This window comes from Filicampus tigris, chromosome 1, assembly GCF_054856515.1.
Source record: "Filicampus tigris isolate MCC_2025a chromosome 1, RoL_Ftig_1.0, whole genome shotgun sequence".
NCBI classification, from domain to species: Eukaryota; Metazoa; Chordata; class Actinopteri; order Syngnathiformes; family Syngnathidae; genus Filicampus; species Filicampus tigris.
In genome coordinates, this window is record NC_141217.1 from 18,248,667 (window position 1) to 18,271,344 (window position 22,678).

At 41.3% G+C, this 22,678-nt stretch overlaps 1 protein-coding gene across 3 annotated transcripts in view; it reads left to right on the plus strand.

Moving 5' to 3' along the window:
* The first annotated feature begins 2,482 nt into the window (after positions 1-2,482).
* Positions 2,483-22,678, plus strand: part of magi3a (membrane associated guanylate kinase, WW and PDZ domain containing 3a) — a 90,815-nt gene continuing 70,619 nt past the window's right edge. For all 3 annotated transcript variants that reach the window (XM_086023790.1, XM_086023800.1, XM_086023809.1), the window contains exon 1: positions 2,483-3,587. In XM_086023790.1, coding sequence (XP_085879916.1) covers positions 3,281-3,587 — 307 coding nt within the window. In that variant the 5' untranslated portion in view covers positions 2,483-3,280. The remainder of the gene's footprint in view (positions 3,588-22,678) is intronic.

Below are 22,678 nucleotides of genomic sequence, written 5' to 3' on the forward strand. Positions count from 1 at the left end.
TAGAGGAAGTATTGATGAGGAGGAAAATGCAATGAACACTGCACGTCACAGCTATGCAGCAGGTGAGGAAATCAGCGTGTAGGATAAATACTCACAGCTACAGCTGAACAATCAAGCATTGCAAGATGAAGTGAGGAGGCTCAGTGAAATGGTCAAGTCTTCAATACCACCGCACCAAAATATGATGCCTCCAGCTGTGACTAGACTCCCAGAAGTGACAATCAGACGCAAATTCAAGATATGTGGACAGACTGTAGAAAAGGGACAAAAAGACAGACTCTCCTACACAAACTTGATGCATCAGATTGACAGAGGCATCAGCAAAGGGCACAGCTAAGGTGAAATAATTGAAGCGGTGGTAAAGACAATAAATCCAGGTTTCAGCCTTCGAGACATGCTGGAAATAAAAAGTGGCCTCACTCTTCCTCAACTGAAAACCATTTTGAAGGGCCATTTCAAGGAAGACAGTTCCACTGACCTGTACCACAGACTGATGAGCATCACCCAAGACAACCGTGAGTCCTCTCAGAACTTTCTCTTTAGAGCCATTGAATTAAAGGAGAGGCTGCTTATTGCTTCAAGGGATGGCGGGTCAGATGAACAGTACATTACTGAGCTTGTTCAAAAGAAGTTCTTGAGGTCATACTGGGCTGTTGAGTGATGACAAAGTCTCAGCTGAAACTTTATCTTGATGATCTGAGAGTAACTGATGAGACTTAGATAGACAAAATGAACGAAGCTGCTATAATGTTGAAGGGATGAGGAGCATGGATGTCATCAATTTATGTACCCAACATTGTCCAACAACAACTACCATGGGCCCCACATATTGCGGTGTCTATTGTCACCAAATGCACTCAAGACAATATTCATCCATGCACCTATTTTCTATATTGATTATCCCTCAAGCAAAAGGCAGATGACACCATGGTTGGTTGGCAATTAATCGCAGTCAACATATAGCGACAGAGATGGAATGGGGTTATGGATTTAAAGAGGAAATGAGCACCTGTGAGTAGCCGTTGCGAACAGTAGCTTTGCAAGAATAAGATTTATTTGAATTATTAATTAATTAAATTACCACATCTAACCCTATTTTAAAACCCTATTTTGAAACCCTAACCATAATTTGAAACCCTACTTTGAAACCTTAAAGGGCGATTGTGTAGAATTTAGTGCCATATAGTGGTGTACTAATAGAATGCAACAACCTAAGTTTGAAGCGCATGCATTTTGAAGCACACACACAGCGGTGCCTCAGAGAGACCACACGTCGCAAGCCTACCACCAATTTCCTCAGCAAAGGTGCAAGCAAAATGTCATCAAAAAGAACTTCTAGTATTCCCTCAAGTGACGAAGTAAGTGCATATCCTTTGTTACACATGCTGTAGTCCTCATGTTGGGTAACTGTGTTGGCTAAGTTTGTCTCCTTCAGGGATCCGCAGCAGAAAGATGGCGGCGAAACATGGCAGCTTCCTGTACGGGAGGCACGCCCTATGTAATGTTATTAGAGATTGCTTGACCTACGATTATATTAAAAAAAAGTAGGTTTCATTTGCATATTATTGAAATTAATAGTTGTTTTTTAATATGAATGAACATTGAAAAATCAAAACATTCTACACACTGTCCCTTTAACCTTATTTAGAAACTCTAACCCTATTTTAAAAGCCTACTTTGAGATGCTAACCCTAGTTTGAAACCCTATTTTAACCCTAACCCTTGTTTGAAACCCTACTTTGAAACCTTAACCCTTGATTAAAACACTACTTTGAAACCCTAACCCTAGTTTGAAACCCTAACCCTTAGTTTGAAACCCTACATTGAAACTTTAACTTCTGTTTAAAACCCTAGTTTGAAACCCTAAGCCTAGTTCGAAACCTTATCTGAAACCCTAACCCTAAATTGAAAGCCTACTTTGAAACCCTAACTGTAGTTTAAAACCCTAATTTGAAACCCTAACCCTATTTAAAACCCTTCATCGAAACCCTAACCGTAGTTTGAAATCCTAATTTAAAACCTTAACCTTAATTTGAATACTACTTTAAAACCTTAACCCTGGTTTAAAACCCTATTTATATGTAGTACATGGATTGTCGTTCTACCTTGTAACCACCAGAGGACAGGCTCGCATAGGAAAGGAAAAACTCAAAAACACTAAATCCATACTGATGTCGTAAAATTTCAACAACGTAATGCAAGAATCTATGTTGTTGGATCACCACTGTTGCCACATTTCTCAACGATTATGTGTGAACTTTATCTGACCGACTATTTAAACGCAAAAACACATTTGTCCGAGGCAACATTGCCTCCCTTGACAGTTGACACACTGTCTTAACATAGATGTCAGTCAAAAAAGTCCCGCCTTCTTCCTCTCGTCATTGGTTGAACCAGTTGCGTTCGATTCCCACCCCTGACTACTGATTGGACAGAGGAGCCTCTAATCACAAAGCAACGCGGAACAAGCTTGGTGGGGGGAAAAAGTTATGGAGTGAAGTATAATCGGATCATGGGCCGTGCATTTTCCCGTGATTGTTTTGTTTAGCACAAAACATTCTGTGCGTGCGGAGAAATCGTGCAATCGCTCAGCGCTAAAAATAAACACATAGAGGGGTGTCTGGGCGAGGAAAAAAAGCGGAATTCTCCCTCGTTTGAGTGGAGAGACAGGTCTGTTTTTTCGTTTCCAAGGACTGTAATGCTGATGTCACCGCGGAGGAGGAGGGCACCAGACAAGGACAGGTGCGCGGCGTAAAGTTGCCTATCCAGTCTGTTTGGATCAAGCTGGGAAACAAACAGCTGATACGGGGTGTCGTGCGCCGAACGTGTTTTGACTGCAATTTCATCAACTTGCCTGCTAATTTCTGAATTCTTTGAGGATACAAACATCGCGTTTGAAACGAGGAAGACTACCAGGCACTCGTGAAGTCCCTCCTTTATTGTTAGATTGGAGTTTAACCGCAAAAAAAGGAAGGCCCGGTTGTGGAGGGGTGTGGGGTCGAGACACCCCAGCACCAGAACCGATACTTTGTCTCTATGCGACATTGACGCAGTCGGCTGGCCTGGCATGCCAGTGTGCAAAGAGGTGATGCGCGAGTGATCCAGGGGGACAACCGACCACCTTCCATGTGTAACAGACCGCTTATCATCGAAGTGGAATATGACACTTGACTTGTACAATCTGCAATGATTCCCCGGTGCGTCACTGCGTCTTAGAGCCACCAGCCGCTCTCGCCATCAAGGACGATCGTGTTCGGACTGCAAAAAAGAGCATCCAACAATGTCCAAGACGCTCAAAAAGAAGAAACATTGGTCGGCTAAAGTCCAGGAGTGTGCGGTGTCGTGGGGGGGATCCGGCGACTTGGTCACGGTGGTGGAGGTACGAGGCGGCGCCGAGCAGGGGGAGTTCCCCTATCTCGGCCACATTGCAGCCGAGGCGATGGTCTGTCACGCCGGAAGATTCCCCTGCAGCGGGGACGTGCTGCTGGAGGTCAACGGCACTCCGGTGAGCGGGCTCACCCACCGGGACACGTTGGCCGTCATCCGTCACTTCCGAGAGCCCATCCGCCTGAAGACAGTCAAACCAGGTGTGTGTGACCCGACTCGGATATGTGTCTCTGTGACTTTGGAAGCTAAAGGTCACTTGCATGTTTTCAGTCTGTTTTTTTTTTTTTTTGCTGCAGTACGCTCCCGCCAAACACGAGCGTGCGTGTCCGCGTGCGTGTGAGCGAGGCCACATCTGGCTGCTACTGCAACATCCGCTTGCCGCCCTTAGTCTGAACTCATTTTGTAATATTCTTTGCATCCATGCATAATGCATTGCTATTGAGACCTATTGCGAGTTCTGTGTGGGGACACAATTACGCGGTATAGTTTGTAACTTGACTTACAGTTTGATTTAGTTCCGTGCAACACTCGTCGCTCAGATCCATTGAAATTAATTTTTAAATTACATGAATTCCCCAAAAATGCAAGGTTTCATAAGTATATGTCAGTGTCACTTTACGTTGCCTTATAACTATGACAGTGACGGTGTGGTGAGGATCATGACTGGTGAGGCACTACCACTGTCGAATATAATGTGACCGCAAAATAGAAGATAGCATTCAGTTTTGATCTTTATTGAAACACATGTTTCAAATAAGGTCCAAATGGAGATTGGGTATATTTGTTTTCAAATCTTTTGATTATGCTTCAATTAATTCCACACTGTTCAACAATGTGATAGCAAAACAAAAGAATATATAAAATTCAAGTTCATTGTTGTTGTTGTTTTTGCAGAATAATAAAAAAACCCATTGGGTTGTCCCTTTATATTTAATGTTGTGAAAGCCCCATTTATCAAATTACCAAGTTGTCATAACTGCAAGTCTGATGTTTGTAACAAACCAATCCGTATCAAAATCGGTAAAAAAAATCGGACGAGTTCTGATTAATTTATTGGAGACAAACAATCATTGACTCCTCGTACAAGATGGCGGCTAAGTATCCATGTCCTCAACCAGCCGAGGCTTGCTCTGGTGGTTATGTATAGCTATGTACTTCTACGCATTTGAACAATGAAGCACAGCACTGCCACATGCTGGCAGCGACACAGTACTTTCTGTGCTCCAGTGTGCACTTTGAGTCACTTTTCTGGCCGTTTGAGTGGCTGAATATGTCACACACATCATTAAATACTGTATATTAGAGACGGACTGTTGAACGTCAGCATGCAGTACATGTGTGATAAAAGACGTTTACTGGCGATAGAAAGACAAACGGCAACGTCTCTTCTGTGCGTGCTAGTACCAACTGCCCGAGTCGGCCATTAATGTCTGTGTGGATATTGGAGGCATGGAACATACAATGCTTCACTTCACTTCCTGTTCATGTATTTGAACAGGAAATACACAGTCAACTATTTTAGTTATGTTGAAATAATTGATAATTACTCTTCATATGCAGAGAACGGCCAGCAGGGGGCGGCACTGCCTCACTTGCCCACCCTGACCGCACGTCCCCTCTCAATGACTGTTGAAGAAAGAAAACTGAACTGAAGCTATTGATGTTTTTGTAGCCAAAAAAAATGCAACAAAAAATATTGTTAATTATAATATTAATTTTTTTAATATACAAATGTTCCATCTGAGCCCTTGGTTACGCGGCATACAAATGGTTGATGATGATCTTAAGTTCTTGACTGGCTCTTCTGATTGACTTTTGGGGACTCAGCTGGAATGTGTTTCCAACTTCTTCATATGGGACGAAAATACTATCCAAAATATGCGTTGAACTCCTGTGCATGACTTAATCTTATGAAACTCTAAGACACCAAATGCCTTCTCCTTTCCAGTGAATGGAATTATCAGTAAATATTATCGGCAAATAGCAATGAAGTCAGTACAAACCACTAGTGTTGCACAGGATACCGATATCAGTACCATACCCCGATTTTTCGGCGTCAAAAACGGCTTAATACCATTGTTCTTTTTTTTTAACACCAGTATTTATAAAAAAAAAAAAAAAAAAATTTTTTTTTTAAAAAAGCACACGCTCACCAACTCTGTCTTAAAGGCAAGTATACATACGCGCATAGCCGCCTGTCTACCGACTTGTGTGAAACGCCTTTAAGTGACACGCATCCTGTGCGTGAAGATGGCCTCAAAGCATTGAAGCGCTGGCCAAACCTTCGTTCGCTGCACCTCCACCCCTTGTTGAAAACCAGCCCCCGGCCAAGAGCTTTCCGGTTGGAGTTTTCTAACCATGAGAAATCATGACTACCGCCGCCGATGGTATGAAAGGGTATTACATCCCACGCATGCGCAGAAAGTACTTTAATGGTCAGCGTCGCTATCTGTGTATTCCTCCAGCGTGACGTGCCGACAGCCGGCCGGACGCCACAGCGGCCAAGCGTCTGTCACTGTTCAATCACATTCAATCACATTTTATTTATATAGCACTTTTCATACATAAAAATGCAACTCAAAGTGCTTTAAAACATTCAAAGCAAAACATAGAATTATCTTCAATCAAAAGAAAAGATAAATTATTTAAAAGTTGTTGAAAGCCAAACTAAAAAGGTGTGTCTTGAGCTTCCTCTTAAAAATATCAACAGTCTCTGCAGACCTGACGTCCTCTGGCAGGCTATTCCAAAGGTGAGGTGTTGGCCAGCGTCTTTTTGGTCTATCTAGGCCTTTATACGGATTGATATTGTTCGATGAATACTGTCTGAAAAAAGCATTTTTTTTTGCTGCCAGAATTTCCCTTAATGCAAAATGGCCACATGTGCTGTGTGTCTCTGTTGGCACGCTGCAGGAATGTGCAAATGGCTGATTTGTCTGCTCAGTATTGTGCAAGCGAGTAGTAGCACCATGCGTGGCAAATCTAAATCCAAACCAACCCGTTAGGCCGACATTCCATCGTGCCTCAAGGCGTAACCACGGTCACGTGGTTAGGCGTATTTACGTCCGTGCGTACCTGTTGATAGTGGTCGTTCAAAGGCTCATCTGGGAGGATGGAAAGGTTTCTTCGCATTGCAACTGTTATCTTTATGTGTTTAGTTTATTGTTGCAAAGCCTGCCACAATACAAGTTGCCTGAAGATGTTTGACATTGACATGAGATGTTATTTCAACACAGCCTGCAATTGAGCACATTTTGGATTCTGACCATATACTTCAGTCTTTTTGATTGTTGTAAAGGGTGTTGGAGTGGGGGAGTGACTTCATTTGTGCAGAGTTTGACGAACAATCACAGCTCACCTGTTTTCTGAAGCTGAGCCATGCATAGAACATATTCTTGAAAAAAAAATGTTTGGGTTGACTACCCCTTTAAAGCACTCAAACACGCTGAAGTCGGAAGCATCTTGTGTCAAGCGGCTTAAATAAACAGTCATAGACTGTGCAATATTTAATGAGGGAGAAAACTTGAGTCATTTTGTATTCTTACGATGTGTTCACAGTGGATGGTTAATCAGGACTATAACTCCACTTTGACATGTTCATATGGGCTTCTCTGTTCCCCCGTGGGGCCCTACCGTGTGTTTATATCTCAGTCTCCTTTCTCATGATTAATTCAAGCCTCATCTATCATTTATGGCTGCCCAGTGCTGAGTAGAGGTGGCTGACGGGAGGATCAAATGATAGCACCCTGGTGTAGTAGAAGGAAACATTGTAAAGTTGGGAGCTCGGATGCATTACACGTGTTTTGCTCATGCACGGGAAAAGTGTGTGTTGTGTTTTTGCTGGTTTCTGCTAAGGTTTTAGACCTTACAGTTGCAGTCTTGAACTGAATCGAATTCTTTGTTTCGAACATCCATCCATCCATTATCCATACCGCTTATCCTCACAAGGGTCGCGGGGCGTGCTGGAGCCTATCCCAGCAGTCTTCGGGCATTAGGCGGGGGACACCCCGAATTGGTTGCCAGCCAATCGCAGGGCACACAGAGACAAACAAACATCCGCACTCACAATCACACCTAGGGGCAATTTAGACAGTCCAATCAACTTACCATGCATGTTTTTGGACTGTGGGAGGAAACCGCAGTGCCCGGAGAAAACCCACGCAGGCACGGGGAGAACATGCAAACTCCACACAGGGAGGCCGGGGCCGGGATTGAACCCACGACCTCTGAACTGTGAGGCGGACGTGCTTGTTTCGAACATGTGAGAAGGATATAAAGAAAAACTCATGTAGTAATCAGTGGATGGTGCCTCATAATAACATTTTCCAATTTACTTTGAACTTTGGAAATGTTCTTCTCTTCTTACTGTAACTGTCATTCGTATACTGCATAGTTAAGCATGAGTTTCTAAAGAAAAATGAAACCAAATTTCCACTAATTTGTCTTGAATGCCGTACCATTAATCTGTGAATTGCTTTGTTATTGTAATTATTTACGGAAACCAGATATTTTTGGTTTTCTTTTCACACATAGAACAGTTTCGTGTCAATACTTAACCTAAGAAGCATGTTTTGGGGATGTGAGAGGAGACCTAGGTGCCCACTTAAAACCCCTTCAGGCACGAGAGAACATGCTAGCTACACTAAGAGTTCCAATGGCGATTCAAACCCTGCCCCCAGACTGTGAGGCTTTTCAAACTCACTATTTAAGTTAGTGTATTTGTTTTGTATTAAAATGTTAGTTCCCACAATGCTGCTAGTAAAGCAATGTGCTATACTATACGGCACAATCCTTGTCAAAATCATGACAAAGACTTAAATGCTTCATGTCATTGCTGCGGTCGAGCGAAAGTTGTTTTGGAATTTATGGTATCCAACGCAAGATAATTGAGGTTGCGCAAACATGAAATGAATCCGTTTTAGAATATTTACTGAGAAGTCTGCAGTCTTTTGATTGTATTGAGACGGTTGATCAGAGACAGTTGTGAGGACATAACGTAACAAGTTTGGCATAAGAAGGATTGTTATTTTTTTCTGGCTTTTTCCCCCCCGTCGTCTTGTCATCTTATAATGAGCGGAAGCTAGGCGACAGCATGAGAGCTTGTTCCTTTTGTGCAACCTACAGCGGACTTAAAAGCGGGAAATGGAGAAGTAACGGAAATGAAGAGCTAGATTCAATACACGGGTGCAGATGTGGACAGAGGCCTGCGGCGAGCAGGTAATCTTGACAGCTGATTGAACTGAGTTTCCTCCCGATGCGGCACTCTGACGTGGGCCCATCTGTTGTGTTGGTTTCGGGCCATGGGGTCTCCAGCAGAGACAATAACCAAAACAGCATTGCTCCTGCAGTATGATTGCTGTGTGAGATATATATTGAGTGAAATGATGCAGAGAGCGTTGCGGAGTTATGAGAAGCACGTACTAGATGACGGAGAGCATTACTAATCTCAGAACTGGGGGGGATTATGCTGCCATTAATCATGATAATAGGACTGATGCTCCGCTGTGGTTGCCTAAAAGGATTGTGCCAATATTTATTGTTGCGGCATACCGTCGTCTGAACTGAATGGCCCCTGGAACCATCTTTAGGTCAAAGATAACAAAGAGAAATAAATCAGCAGTGTTTGTTGCAGTCATTGTAGTTTTAAAAGGGACATATTATGGTAGGAAAACAGTATTTGTGTTTGGAGGTGAGTCCGATGCTTGCGCCACATACACAGATCAGCAACACTCAACAAAAAGTAGGCCACCCCTTTGTTGTCATGGTTACAGAAGACATTGGTGCACCCATGTTATGCCCCGTAGAGGTGTTTAGGACACAACATGAATTTGGGGTCCCCAACTCCCTCAATTCCCAAGTAGCCACTGAAAAACACTCAAGCTTGCAATTGAAAATGATGTACTGTATTTGCATAACAAAAAAAAAAAAGGCAGTTCACCAATCACCAGTCAGGATAGCCGATGTCAAGCCACCAGTCAGGCAGAAATAAAATTACAACCTCAGTCGTAACACCCAGCAGTAGAGTGGACAAGTTAAACAGCATTTGTATGAACCGGACCGTCAAAGCAGGCTGAATTCAGCCAGGCTCTGAAAAGAGGGTGCAAAATGTGGTATAATTCTTGGCCCTTTGGGTAATATTTGAATGAAACCATATCACACAGATTCTAAGACACCTGGGAACTGTGTTAAAATGCGGAAAAAAAAAAAAAAAAAGCTCTCGCCTTTATTGACTGATGGTGCAGGCAGCGTGGGTTCACTTCCCACTCAGTAATGGTGTAAATGTTCATTTTGTCATTTGTGTTTCTGTATGTGGCCTGTGATTGATTGGCGACCAATCCCGAATGTAAGCCGCGTTTTGCTCAAAGGTGGTGTAGGCTCTAGGGGCCTCATTTATCAAAGAGTGCGTGGAACAGGTCCTAAATTTGTCCGTACAACTGAAATTTAGAATGTGGTAAGCACAAAAGAGAGATCATATTTATCAAACGTACGGACACCTGTTGTACGCACGCCAGCAAGTAATATGCGTTGACAAATCCCACCTGTTCTAAATTGCCACGCGTAGTCAGACTACATTATTTCCAGAGACTACGGGAGTCTCATGAAAAATCTTTTTTTTTTTTTTTTTAATGGTTTATATCTTGTCAAAAATGTACCAGAGAGCCATTATGAATTTAATGGAGAAACCTTTAGTGAGTCGTTTGCTCGTTTGGATGATTTTGCCGTAAAACTTGCTAAATGATTTCGACCCACTGGAAAAAGTTGCTGGCATCCAGTGAAAGGGCCATACAAATAATGACATTAATGATGCGATGCGTCATGGAAAGAAGGAAAAGATTGCATTGTCTTTAGAGACTGAAAAACAAAACTGTGTTTTTGATGACTTGGCCAATTCAAGTTAGAATTGTCCTGTTGGGAGGAGGGGACCACAGCTTTGCATTCTATGAACGCAAAGTGTATACTGCCATCACTGGTGAGATGTCACGCTTGCTGGAAATGAGGTTCCTGAGTGCCCTCTTTAGAATTCAAGCGTGTACGGCCACTTTGGCTTGTTTTGCTTCTGAGTGAGGTTCTTGATCATGTCCAATCTTATTCCCTGTCTGCAAGGGCGTCCAATGCTTTTCTTGTGTTCAAGCGCTTGTGTATTTGACTCGCACTTAGTTTATATGTTGCATTTGTGAAGGCTGAAAATGAGCTCCTAGGGAACTGCAAATAAATTGTCTTTCAGCTCTCGAGCACTTTGTGTCATTTGGTGTCAACCAACCAATTGCTGCACTTTTGTGAGAGTGAGGCTCGCGCCTAATTCATTTCCAAAGTAGACCTACACACAGTAACATTGTCCCCAGGCTTTGGCGGCATCCAGCTCCAGAGAACTTTTGAGTAAATTGACACGGGAGGTCACATGTTTATTAGTCACTGTTAAAGTATGCGGAAGGACGTGCTACTCGTGCAACCGTGACGTCACCGTGTAACGACCAGCGGAGGATCCTCGTACTGTGCTTTGTTGACACGGTGTAAAACATTGCTTGCGTTAACTTGCAGGGCTTCTACAGACTGAACTGTCGCACTGTGCGTCCCGCGTGGCTGATTGAGCGTTCATCAGGGATTGAGAGTTATGTGTGGAATGCAGTTATTTTGAAGTCATTGAGCACAATGAGACGGGTTGCACAATTCCACCAGTGTGTTGTCACCAACAGGTGCTGCTCTCGGCGCCTATTAGTCATTGTTGAAGTGTTTAGCGAGCAGTTTACTCAATGCCTCGGGAGAAACAGTAGCTTGACATGATTCAACATTTACAAAATACATTACTTACTTGTGTTATTTTTAACAAAGCTATGTTCTTTAGCCTCATTGAATCCATAACCGAAGAGACAGTAAACAAACTGTGCTTTGAAAGTGTTGCCATTAGCTCGACTACAGTCGGTATTAAAACAAATCCTATAATTAAAATTATGCTATTTAATTTCAAACAAATACAATGCTTAAATTGCATTTAAATTGCTCTTTATCATGATGAATACAGTGGGGAAAAATCATTACAATGCGGTTGTAAAAGGAAGCAATTCAGGAGGAATGTGGTTAAACGGGTGGCAAAGAGGCACAACCTGTTTGTTGTTTTGCATTTTTGCAGAAGGAAATTGAAAACAAATGAACAGCATTTTGGAATTGAAAGTATCTTCACATCTTGGTTGCTCCACTACGAAAACTGCTGCTTAATGTCTAATTAATTCATAGCATCTAATTATTGTATCCTAGTTTGAAAGTTTGTTTCTCCATACCAAAAATGTTTGTCCAAGAAGAAATGATATGACAACACTTTATTTATTTATTTTTTATTTTAGGATTTAATATCTGAGTGATGCCTAGTCACGGTGAATCCAGTCAGGGCACAATTTGCATTGGGTGTTCTAAACCAGAGTAGAACTTTGAAAGCCTTTGGGTAGCCTAATCCTGCACACTTTTGTATGCTATTTGATGTACAGTATACATATTTCAGTGGCAGCCTTCAATTTAGTACATGGGCGGGCCTTCAGTTGGGACTTAGCCGACTTAATCCACCTCTTAATACCACCACTATCATGTCACAATTACAGAACACAGCAATACTATAAAAATGACGATTGACATGGCAGCACGTAGAGGCTGAAATCTGATTGGACAAAAAAAAAAAAAAAAAATCACTTTCACATAGCAGTGCAGGCAAGAGAAATATTTCGAAATGAAGAAATACACTTTCTTAATAAATTCATTCTTTTTCATGGAAGAAATATTAGAATTTAGATTGTAAATGTAGGTCATTGCTTCTGATACTTTTTGGCACCTGAGAAGGCCTTGCTGACCACTGTTTACAAACTTCATTATTTTCTAAATTTTAAAATGTCTGACAGTCTGTGATCTACAGTCATACAGAAGCTCTACCATTAAAGAACATACATTTCCTATTGATTTTGTTTTGTATCCCATTTACAGACATTAGTAATAGATAGACCGATATGTTTTTTTCAGGACCGATATAGATACCGATTATTAGTCAAGGAGCCGATAACCAATATTTGGAGCCGACATTCATTTTCAGTAATGTAAAAAGGAGAATATTGACATCAAGATGAAAAAAAATAATTAAAATCTTAACTTTGTTGAAACATCTTTAAGCATATGTTTATTGAACAATTTTTCTGATTTGTATAATGTTGATTTTTTTCAAAAGAAAATTATTAGACATTTTTGACAATATACATCTTTGTTGCAAGATTCTAAAATGCTCGCAGTGTCATCAGCATGTCTTTGAAATTTAAATGAAAATTGAAACAATAACTCCCTGTAGCTTTCTACAGTAAATAAAGTTCTCCAAAATTTCAAAATGACAGAAATGTTAAAATTTCAGTTGTCTTTGTTTTGATTTCAAACAAATACAAAAGGTGGAGAGTGTTCCCAGGGTCAGTAGAATCTCTTCAAAAGTTAACTGAAAATGTAAATAAATATTTCCTTGAAGTTAACACAGTTTTAAATTGATTTATTATCAGCCATCAAATTTTTTAAAAAGGCCGATATCGATATTTTTAGTCAAAATGCAGAATATCGTCGTCGATAATCGGCCCTGCTGATAATCAGTCTATCCCTAGTTAGTAATATTAAATCCCATTGCCTGGAATGCTTCCATTGCTTCTAGGTGCAGTGACTGAACAACATAACAATAATCATCCCACAGGATCAAAAGCATTCCTGGAGATCAACAACTAAACATCAATTTATTATACCAATGTCATCTACAAGTCCTCAAAAAAAAATCAAATTTCTTCATTTGAGTGCCATGTCACAATAGAATCTAAAAGTTCCCTCAAGCTGATCTGGTTAGAAACAGCTCTTGTGGGTTTCATGCCATCAGACTTCCTCTTGACTGCCACGGGGCTTAGCAGAGCTGGACTGGGACAGAGTCGGCCGCATGCCCTGGCAGCCTCAAAGCCGGTGTCAGGGGGCTCTTTAGAAGATGGCTGAATCGTGCGGCTCACTCTAATTCAACAGTTTTGTTTACAAGCGCCAAAGTGAACACACACACACATCCATGTCTGTTGCCTTTTATGACCTCTCACAGCAGTCAAGCACGAGATGGCTTAAAGGGCGGACATGTAAGAGCCAGAATAAAAAGATCTGCTTGCTGTGACGCCTGCAAAATGCCATGTTGTCAGTTCCCTGGCAGCAAGTATAACACACGTTTGTGTTTATTTTCTGATTATGTTGCTGTTATGATTATGACAACGACTCCTTGGGAATCTGATGTTGTAGTAAATAATGTCCCCAAGTCGTTGCTCTATTCTCAGTTGAGGTCAAAATGTTTTCCAGTGAATCCTTTTTCCTGGTTCCAACATCCAGTTTGTCTTTGACATTTAGGGTCTGCATTTAGCAAATCATGATGCATAACGTGCAATTGACGCAAAATGAAAAGCTGGGCACCAGTTGAGAAGCATGACGCCAAGGTTTACTGAAAGCTGGCTAATGATTGGCTGTCTTTGAAATGGTTTGACATGGCTGGCCAGAATTTCCACTTGCGGACAAGTAAATCGTTTAACCCAAATAATGTGTTCTTACACAAATGAACAAAGTGACAATTGTTCATTTTCAGACTTCTGTGTCTTCCCACTGCACATCCACACCACTCAGGAAAATATAAATGCACATCTTCAACACAAATCCAATTTGCTGGCAACAGTCTTAAATGGGAAGTCAACGCAAAAACGTTCTTTACAATAATATGTTGTATGCGCCCCCACTTAACAGGGCATTGTGATTACAATTGCATTTGTGGAATATGAGTTAAGAAGCAAAATCTACACTGCAAAAATGAAATGAAAATTTTAAAATAAATTTAACAAATACATATTTGTTTTGAGAGGATTCAGACTAAAAACAAGTGACATGATCTGCCAGTGCAGTAAGATAATTACACTTGGTAAGATTTCTTGAAATAAGAACAATTATCTTGGATTTTGAAAAGACATAAATACCTTAAAATAAGTGGTGCAACTCTAATATAGTAAAATCAAGTTGAAACTAACCTACCATGCATGTTTTTGGAAGTGTGGGGGAGGGGAGCAGAGTGCCCAGAGAAAACCCACGCAGACACAGGAAGAATTCCACACTCGGGGCAGCCCTGGAGTACATTACAACAAAAAGTGTGAATGAAGCGTGTTGATATTGGTACACCAGTTACTAGGAGGTTCCTCAAATAAGTCTTTACAGCTAAAAGTTCTCTGAAAATAAACTATAGCATCAAAATGAGACTTTGACACTAATTTAGCTAATTTTGCATGTAAATGAACCAATTTTAAGATCTACAAACTAAGTAAACAAATAATCTTAAAGCAATATTAAAAATCTTACAAATTCTGCTCTTGCATAGTATATTCTTCTCAAAACAAGATCAAAACGACTTTTTGGCTGGATATAAGATTCTAAGTCTAGGTTAGATTTGTTTTTTGCAGTGTACCCATTTTATCCAGCTCAGGGGGCGGCCATTTTGTTACTTGCTGTCGACTGAAAATGACATCACAGTTGCTCGGGGCTCAGGTAACAACCGATCACGGCTCACCTGTTTTCTGAAGCTGAGCCCTGATTGGTTGATACCTGAGCCCTGAGCAACTGTGATGTCATTTTCCGTCGACAGCAAGTGACAAAATGGCCACTCCCCGAGATGGCTAAAAACAGGTAGATTTTGCTGCTTAATTCCTTTTCCACAAACACAATATTAATCAGAACATCAAGTTTAGACTAGTTAGGCTGCATAGAACATTTTTGCGTTGCCCTCCCCTTTAAAATGGACTCTTATTGTCTATGTAATGTATGTGTTCGCCATCTTATATGCTAGATACTCTGTCAGGTTTTTTTTCTTTCAATTTGGACTTTTTTCCCCCCAAAACAGCAATCCTGATAATGGAGATAAAATCTGTCTATCATTAAGTATCTCTGCCTCCTGAATTCCTGTAGAAAACAAGATTAGAAATGAGACAGACTCTCAATATCATCAACACACATGCACACAAACACTCAGAATTCTTGCCACTTTAAAGCTACTGCGGCTTCGAGTGATGCAGTCGATGACTTATTAACCTCAGCTGTGAGTCACATTCGAATGAATGTTTGTCCTTTGTACTGACTTGCTGGCATTCTGCCTCTGTGGCACTTCCAGTTTGCAGCTTGTAATGTTCCTTCATTTTGTCACTGAAGCCAGAACCACTCAAACACAAGGGCAAAAATCAATGACTGGTTATTTTCATCCCTATCAACACAAGTCTGTGCCTTATTGATCTGTAATTATGATGCAACATCACCGCTGAGAAACGAAACTTTACTCAAGGCCCACGTTGTTTTGTTTATGTGGGTGTGAGTCAGACACTGCAAACAGACTATACAGTATGTCCAAAAATCAAGGCTTGAGAAATAGATACACTGGATAGTGTCGTTGATGCAGTGCAAATATGTTGCCAGAGGGTAGTAGTGACATAAAAACGTTTTGATGGTAATGGTCTTTCACTTGTGTAGCGCGTTTCCACCTACAAGGCACTCACAGCTCTTCACACTGACTCCACATTCAATTTCTGACGACGCAGCATCAGGCTAGGAGATTAGGAGACGGCCACTCTTCCACTGAGCCAAAATTCACTCAATAATGTAACCGGCCATGCTGAATTCGATTTTGAACTTGTTTTTTATTAAGATGCTCATTTAAAGGCCCTAATTAGCAAACATGTTTTCAAAATGTAATTTAAAAAATGTTTGTCAAAGTGTCATCATTTTTTAAAAGGGATTCTCTTTTTTCAATGAAAATAATGAAGCTAAGCTATTAACATTCAGAAATAATATCCATCCATCCATCCATTATCTGTACCGCTTCTCCTCACAAGGGTCGCGGGGCGTGCTGGAGCCTATCCCAGCTGTCTTTGTGCAGTAGGCGGGGGACACCCTGATCTGGTTGCCAGCCAATCGCAGGGCACACAGAGACAAACATCCGCACTCACAATCACACCTAGGGGCAATTTAGAGTATCCAATCAACTTACCATGCATGTTTTTGGAATGTGGGAGGAAACCGGAGTGCCCGGAGAAAACCCACGCAGGCACGGGGAGAACATGCAAACTCCACACAGGGAGGCCGGAGCCGGGATCGAACCCACAACCTCTGAACTGTGAGGCGGACGTGCTAACCAGTCGACCACCGTGCCGCCCAGAAATAATATATGAAACCATACTGTAATTTTTAAAACACGAACATTTGAAATTGACAGCATTGGTTACCGTGTTAACAGGAATTTTGTAGTAGAATATGTGATTTCATTAGAGTGCTTTTCTCAAGAATGACTGGACGGATTTGGATGAGACTTGTTTAGCACAACTTTAAAACCTATTGTGTGCCACTATGAAGTTTGGTGCTACGTAGTTCCACTTGATACTATAGGCCTGATGCAGGGGTGTCAGCGCAGAGGGGGGCGGAGCATTCTCGATGGGCCCTTATGAAAGTCACTTTACCACGGTACCGGGCTGAGGGTCGCTTTGGACTGTGCCGCGGCAACTTCGACTTCAATGCGGCCTGAATCTCATTATGTAGCTAAGCTAATGCTTCATGCTGCTGCTTTGGTTCATTCTCATTTTTCCCGACTTTTGTGGTGACTTCAAGTAGAAAGTGGTTGGGTTGTCGACTTCATTAGGAACAGCGAGAAGTAGGGAGATGCGACTACTTAATATTATTGACTGTATTTTAAAAGAGGGTGTCGTGCTTTGTTAATGGAAAAGGCCCAACACTCGTGTACTGATACGTATTGTTTTAGTGGCTAGCCTTCGAGGACGTAGCAAATGAATGTGCAGGTGTACGGGTATGTGCCATAAGTGGCGTCTGCTGGCGAAACCACTCATTTGCATGCTCGATTACTGGCATAAAACCACAATGATGGCCAACTTTTTGGATATTAACAGCTGATATAAATTTGAAGGAATATAGTAAACCTGTCCAGAATGTTAGCATTCACCCAGAAATGCCACATTTTTAGACATCTTTGTTATCGATCGAACATGTCCGCAGCTACAATCGATCCTTTCATTGATCTCCTATTCAGGAAACTCCTTCTTCAATTAGCTGACAAATTTAAGCTAAAAATACGTGAATATTTTAATAACAGGCTCATATGGGCAGAAATTGCGAGGTGGCAGCCACTTGTCATGTTGCTTTTTACAGTACATGATGTAAAAGAAAAATTATTGTTAATTTTTCCCTGTGATGAAGGAATTTTTGTCAAATGCTCATCCCTATTACTACGGTAATTATTTATTTAGACTTCTGGAAGAAAACAAAGTGTGTTTGTTTGGAAGCAGTTTGCAGAACTGGCAAACATTGGAGGCTATTCTTTGGGTTTTGCAGGTCCTCGTTGCTCCGCTAGTTTCAGCCATCTGTTTGTTTAACCCACTTTATTGTCCATTTTATCGCGGCGCTGCAGCGAGTACTGTTGCTACAGCATGAAAATTTATGACCAGCCTTGTCTCAAGCAAATAGCAGCGTGGGCCTAACATCAGGAGTCGTGACACGACCGAGAAGTCAGTCAGCACTGCGGTCTCGGCTTGGCGCTTGCACGGAGCAAGCCCCAGGCTTGCTCCGAGTCAACAGAGACACTTTTTCACCTTCATTTTGCAGCTTTATCAACGTTTGATTCACTTTGCATTTACTGTCGCTACAGACCATGTTTACTTTGAAAATTTCCTCAAGGTCTGTTGAGACTCATCCATTGATCCAGCTTGGTTGCAAATGTCCTCATCGGCTGCTTGATAATAATAGGTGACAAGGTGCCAAAGCGTCGATTTTCCTTCTGTCATAACTCCCTCCATCTTCCATTTTTTTGTCCCATATGTTCCTCTTCTTTAAAGGGAAAGTCAACCCAAACATATTTTTGTCAAGAATATGTTCCCTGCATCCCCACTAGTTGAAACAAGACATTCTGATAAATATTGCGTTTGTGAATTAAGAGTTAATCCACTCGTCTTTAGCCATTACAGGGGGCGGCCATTTTGTCACTTTGTCGACTGAAAATGACATCACAACTACCCAGGGCTCAGGTCGTTACCTGAGGTCGTTACCTGAGCCTCGGGTGGTTGTGATATCATTTTCAGTCGACAGAAGTGACAACATGGCCACCTCCAGAGATGGCTAAAAACGGGTGGATTTTGCTGCTTAACTCACATTGCACAAACTATTAATCAGAATGCCGTGTTTCAACTAGTGGGCCTGCTGGGAACATATTCTTGAAAAAAAATATGTTTGGGTTGATTTCCACTTCAATGTATCTCTGGATGTGATTATGCGTAAAGCAGAGTGGGCTTCATTCTCTTCTGTTGCGTGATTTTCATTGCTTCAAAAGAAAAAGGCTCGTTTCTGACGTGTACATAAACACCATCAGATGCACTTTCTGAAGAGGAATTCATGTGAGCGATCACATGAAGGAACCAGGTTCACCTCTTCACTCTATTACCTTTCCTCGCTATGCTCGTAAAACCCGCCACACTTGTTTGTTGGTTTCGGGGAGTTTCTACGTCGGATTGTATTTCCAGCTTGAGAGGCGATGCTTGTTGTTGTACTTCCAGCTGACTTAAAGATCTGTGACTTTTCGCCCCCACCCCACTGCTGTCTTGGACACCATAATGGATGAAAATATAGCGCTGTGGTGCCCAGCTACCATTTGCTATCGATTTACACCTGCTCAATGGGTGTTTTCTTTCTGCCATTTAAACTTTCAAGAGCAGGGCTTGTGCAGGGTTTAAAATAATACATAGGCCAAGGGCACTTTCATCCGCAGGTGTACCGAGCATTGAGGAGAAGGATTTTTGGGGCATGCTTGGAACAAAAAGATGAGAGACTCTCAGAGTGTGTGTAAGTGTGTGCACACTTGTGCTGAAGAATAGAGAAGGAAGACGCTGCAGTGAGACCAATTAGCTGATTCCTTGATCCCGCGCCCTACAGGGGCTCTCTTTGCAAGAGAGCCCCAGCGATGCAGCACTGCGGCATCGTGCGCACGAGCCGGCACGGGCGCTAGATGAAATATCACTCTGTCAAATGACAGAGCCCCATTGCTCACACTTGAGTGGTATGTGAGGATTTGTCAGGTTTCTCTTTCTATCTCTTTGATCACATTCACTGTTCCCTGCTCACATCCTCATTCGCTCCATTTTAGCAATGACTGCGCGCCGAGCTGCCGGTCTTCTCAAACGCTATGATATGCTATTCGCCGAGTATAAATCTATACTGTCGTATGCATGACTCACTCACGTGTAAAGTTGCGCCCATCAATGCGTAATCATAAATCCAACTATTAATATAGTTGAAGAACATACAGTATTTATAGGCTGCCTACTTCCATTGTAAATGCTTTTCATTAGTTAATTCTATGAATAATTTTGAATGTCGGAATACAAGCCATTATTGTCAGCTCACTGCAGGGTGAAAGCCTCGTTAGATTAGACCTTCTCCAGGTTAGCCTGGAAATCCAGACAGCAAAATGAACCAATCGGCAAAGTGTGGACGTGACTTGGGGGGAAAAAAAAACCCAAACACGTCTTCTTTAGAAATAAATGCTTCCACTGTCGTCAGCTGCTTGGGTTTTAATGACTCTGTGTTTCTGGTCATTTAAAACTGAGTTTAATGCTGAACGAAACAAACTATCGTCGCTCCCGCGTGCCATTTTGAACGCAATGAGGATGGAGTTCCGCTGCCGAAGAGTCACGTTGCTCACAAAGGATACGTTACAGCAAGTAAACGAGTCCCTTGTCCTTTACCCTTGTGAGACTACAAATTAGACTCTCATGTCGGCTCACGTTTAGTTTTTTTGTCGCAACTTTTGTTTCTCAACTTCTTGAGACAATCACTGCATGGTTTCCATTCTGTGCTAAGCTTTGGCCATCTTTTTCGATGTATTCTAGCAATATGTGTAGCCCATGTCAGTTTCTCTCTACTTCTTTGTATATTTAATTTATTTTTTTTTCTAGTTGACATGCTTATGTTTAGTTGAGTTTAATAATCGGTTCCATAAATCTCTCTTAGGGTTCCTGATACTATTGCCATTGCCATGTTTTTGCTGACAGCACACGTATGTTTAACATTTTAAAACTTCATGCAGCTTTTTGGGGTATTTTGTTGAATTTATAACACGCGTATACTGTAACTATGCCAGTGTCGACTAAATAATACAGGGATGTTTATTAGGTTTTCTTTTTACAGGTAATAAACATTCATAAAAATATTACATTTACCATATTGGAATTACAGCCATTTTATACACCCTCTCATTTTTTTCGGGAATGAGTAGTATTTGGACAATTAACTCACGAGAGATGAGTTGGCCAGGTGTGGCCCCATCGCTTGTTGCTTCATGACTAATGAGGAAGATAAAAGTCTGGAGTTATATTGGGTATTAAGTTTGCATTTGGCAGATCGAGGTACTCAGCATTAAATATTTATACTATATATTACTTCAAACTCAAAGCAAAATAGATAAAAACAAAATCCAAATACTCCTGGACCTGATTCTCCATACTGCATTCTTTGCAGCACTTGATTTGACTCTTTCCAGTGAGTGAGCATTTTTAGAAAAGTTGCATATTAATGTGAGATAACAATAGAGGCAGGGAGCTCTGCAGTGAGGATATCTGATGCTGTCCTTCGCTGAGCTGAGAAGGAAGAGCAAAAGAGGCGGATTAGGTGGACAGGCGGTCTGCACCAAACCCTCCGCCCCGTCTGGAAGGTGATGAGCCACTTTGTGTGTTAGCCAGAAGGAGTAAATTAAGTCACCAATACTGCCACTGAATTATGGCCAATTGAAGATAACGGTGTGTCAGAAATGTTACAACAATCACGTGTTGATATACGTCACACTTTGCAGTCTATTTCCTACACAGTAAGATAGAGGCTCTGGTGCTGCTTTTAACTGTGTTCATTCTAAAATATTGTTCTTCATCTGAGGTCGATCAAACACAAGGGTTCGGTGAGTTAATCTCAGGGGTTCAGTGGAGGTCAAGACATACCGTTTGTTACAACATTTTGCGACTTTGACTTTGTGCAATCCTTTCTGCGGATGGTACACATGAAAAATACAGTAAACTAGGGCTTTGTTGCAAAAATTACGTGAGTGGCACTTTCTAAGGGGAAGCCGTAAATTTCTGAACTTGTCTCAGTAAGACAAAATCGAAAGGCACGCAGAGCCATGCTAAGCTAAGCTAAGCTAAGAATGACACGGCTAGCACATTTAATACCGCAAATAAGTGCTTGTGTGATCTATAACACTTTTCACAGACGTCAGTCTGGAACCGCGTTAAACACCCAACTTTGAACAGCAAAAAAGCACAACAGTTAATGAGTGTCTTTTGGAGAGAAATGTATACACGCTAACTTGAAGCGGACCTGTTTGTAGTAGGTCAAACAAGCACGGAAATCCACGGATTGAATCCAGAGGGCAGCCATTTTATGTTGCCACTCTTATTGACAACGTCTGTCCTGTCCCCCCCACCCCTTTTTAAAAACATCGTTATCTGTGTTTTATGCTCCCTGCATGGAGTAATGGGAGACTCTCAAAGCATTCATATATACACGCTTCCGTATATAGCAGCCAAGAAGAATGGCCTACTGGTAAGTGTATATTAATATAGTATGAAATATTTGTAATTTATCAGTAATTTATTGGGCCTGAGTTTTGACCGAACTTTTTTTTTTTGTCAATTTAGTTTTGCTACTAGACAAGAAAATGAAGTCTGCTGCTATACACAATGTGAAATAAAAAATAAAAATTGCTGATTCTATAAAAAAAACAAAAAACAATTGTTCATTCATTATATTGTCATATTTTTACTGTTCAATAAAACCCTTGCTTCAGTTCCCTGGCTCAACCTGCGGGTAAAGAAAAAGCTCCACAAAGTTATAAAGTCACTCCTCAAATGAAGTCATTAATTCGCTCCACCAAGAAAAAAAAACATTTTGAGCCTTGCACTAGTACAAGTCACTTGTAAAAGTCCACATACCTACCCAGTCAACTATTGTAATTTTTCCCAAATTCTCCATTGTATTTCATGCAGTAGGGAACATGACTGGCTCCACATTTCAAATTAATTGCTTGCATTTGTGTTCAACTTAACCTAAAAAATGCAAAATGACTACAGAATTGTTCTGATACTAATGTTGGCAGCCAGTATCTTATTTCCAAAATCTCAAATTCTCATTTGAATTTATCAATTTGGTTAGCTTTCAACAAAGTATGATATACTTTATAAGATAC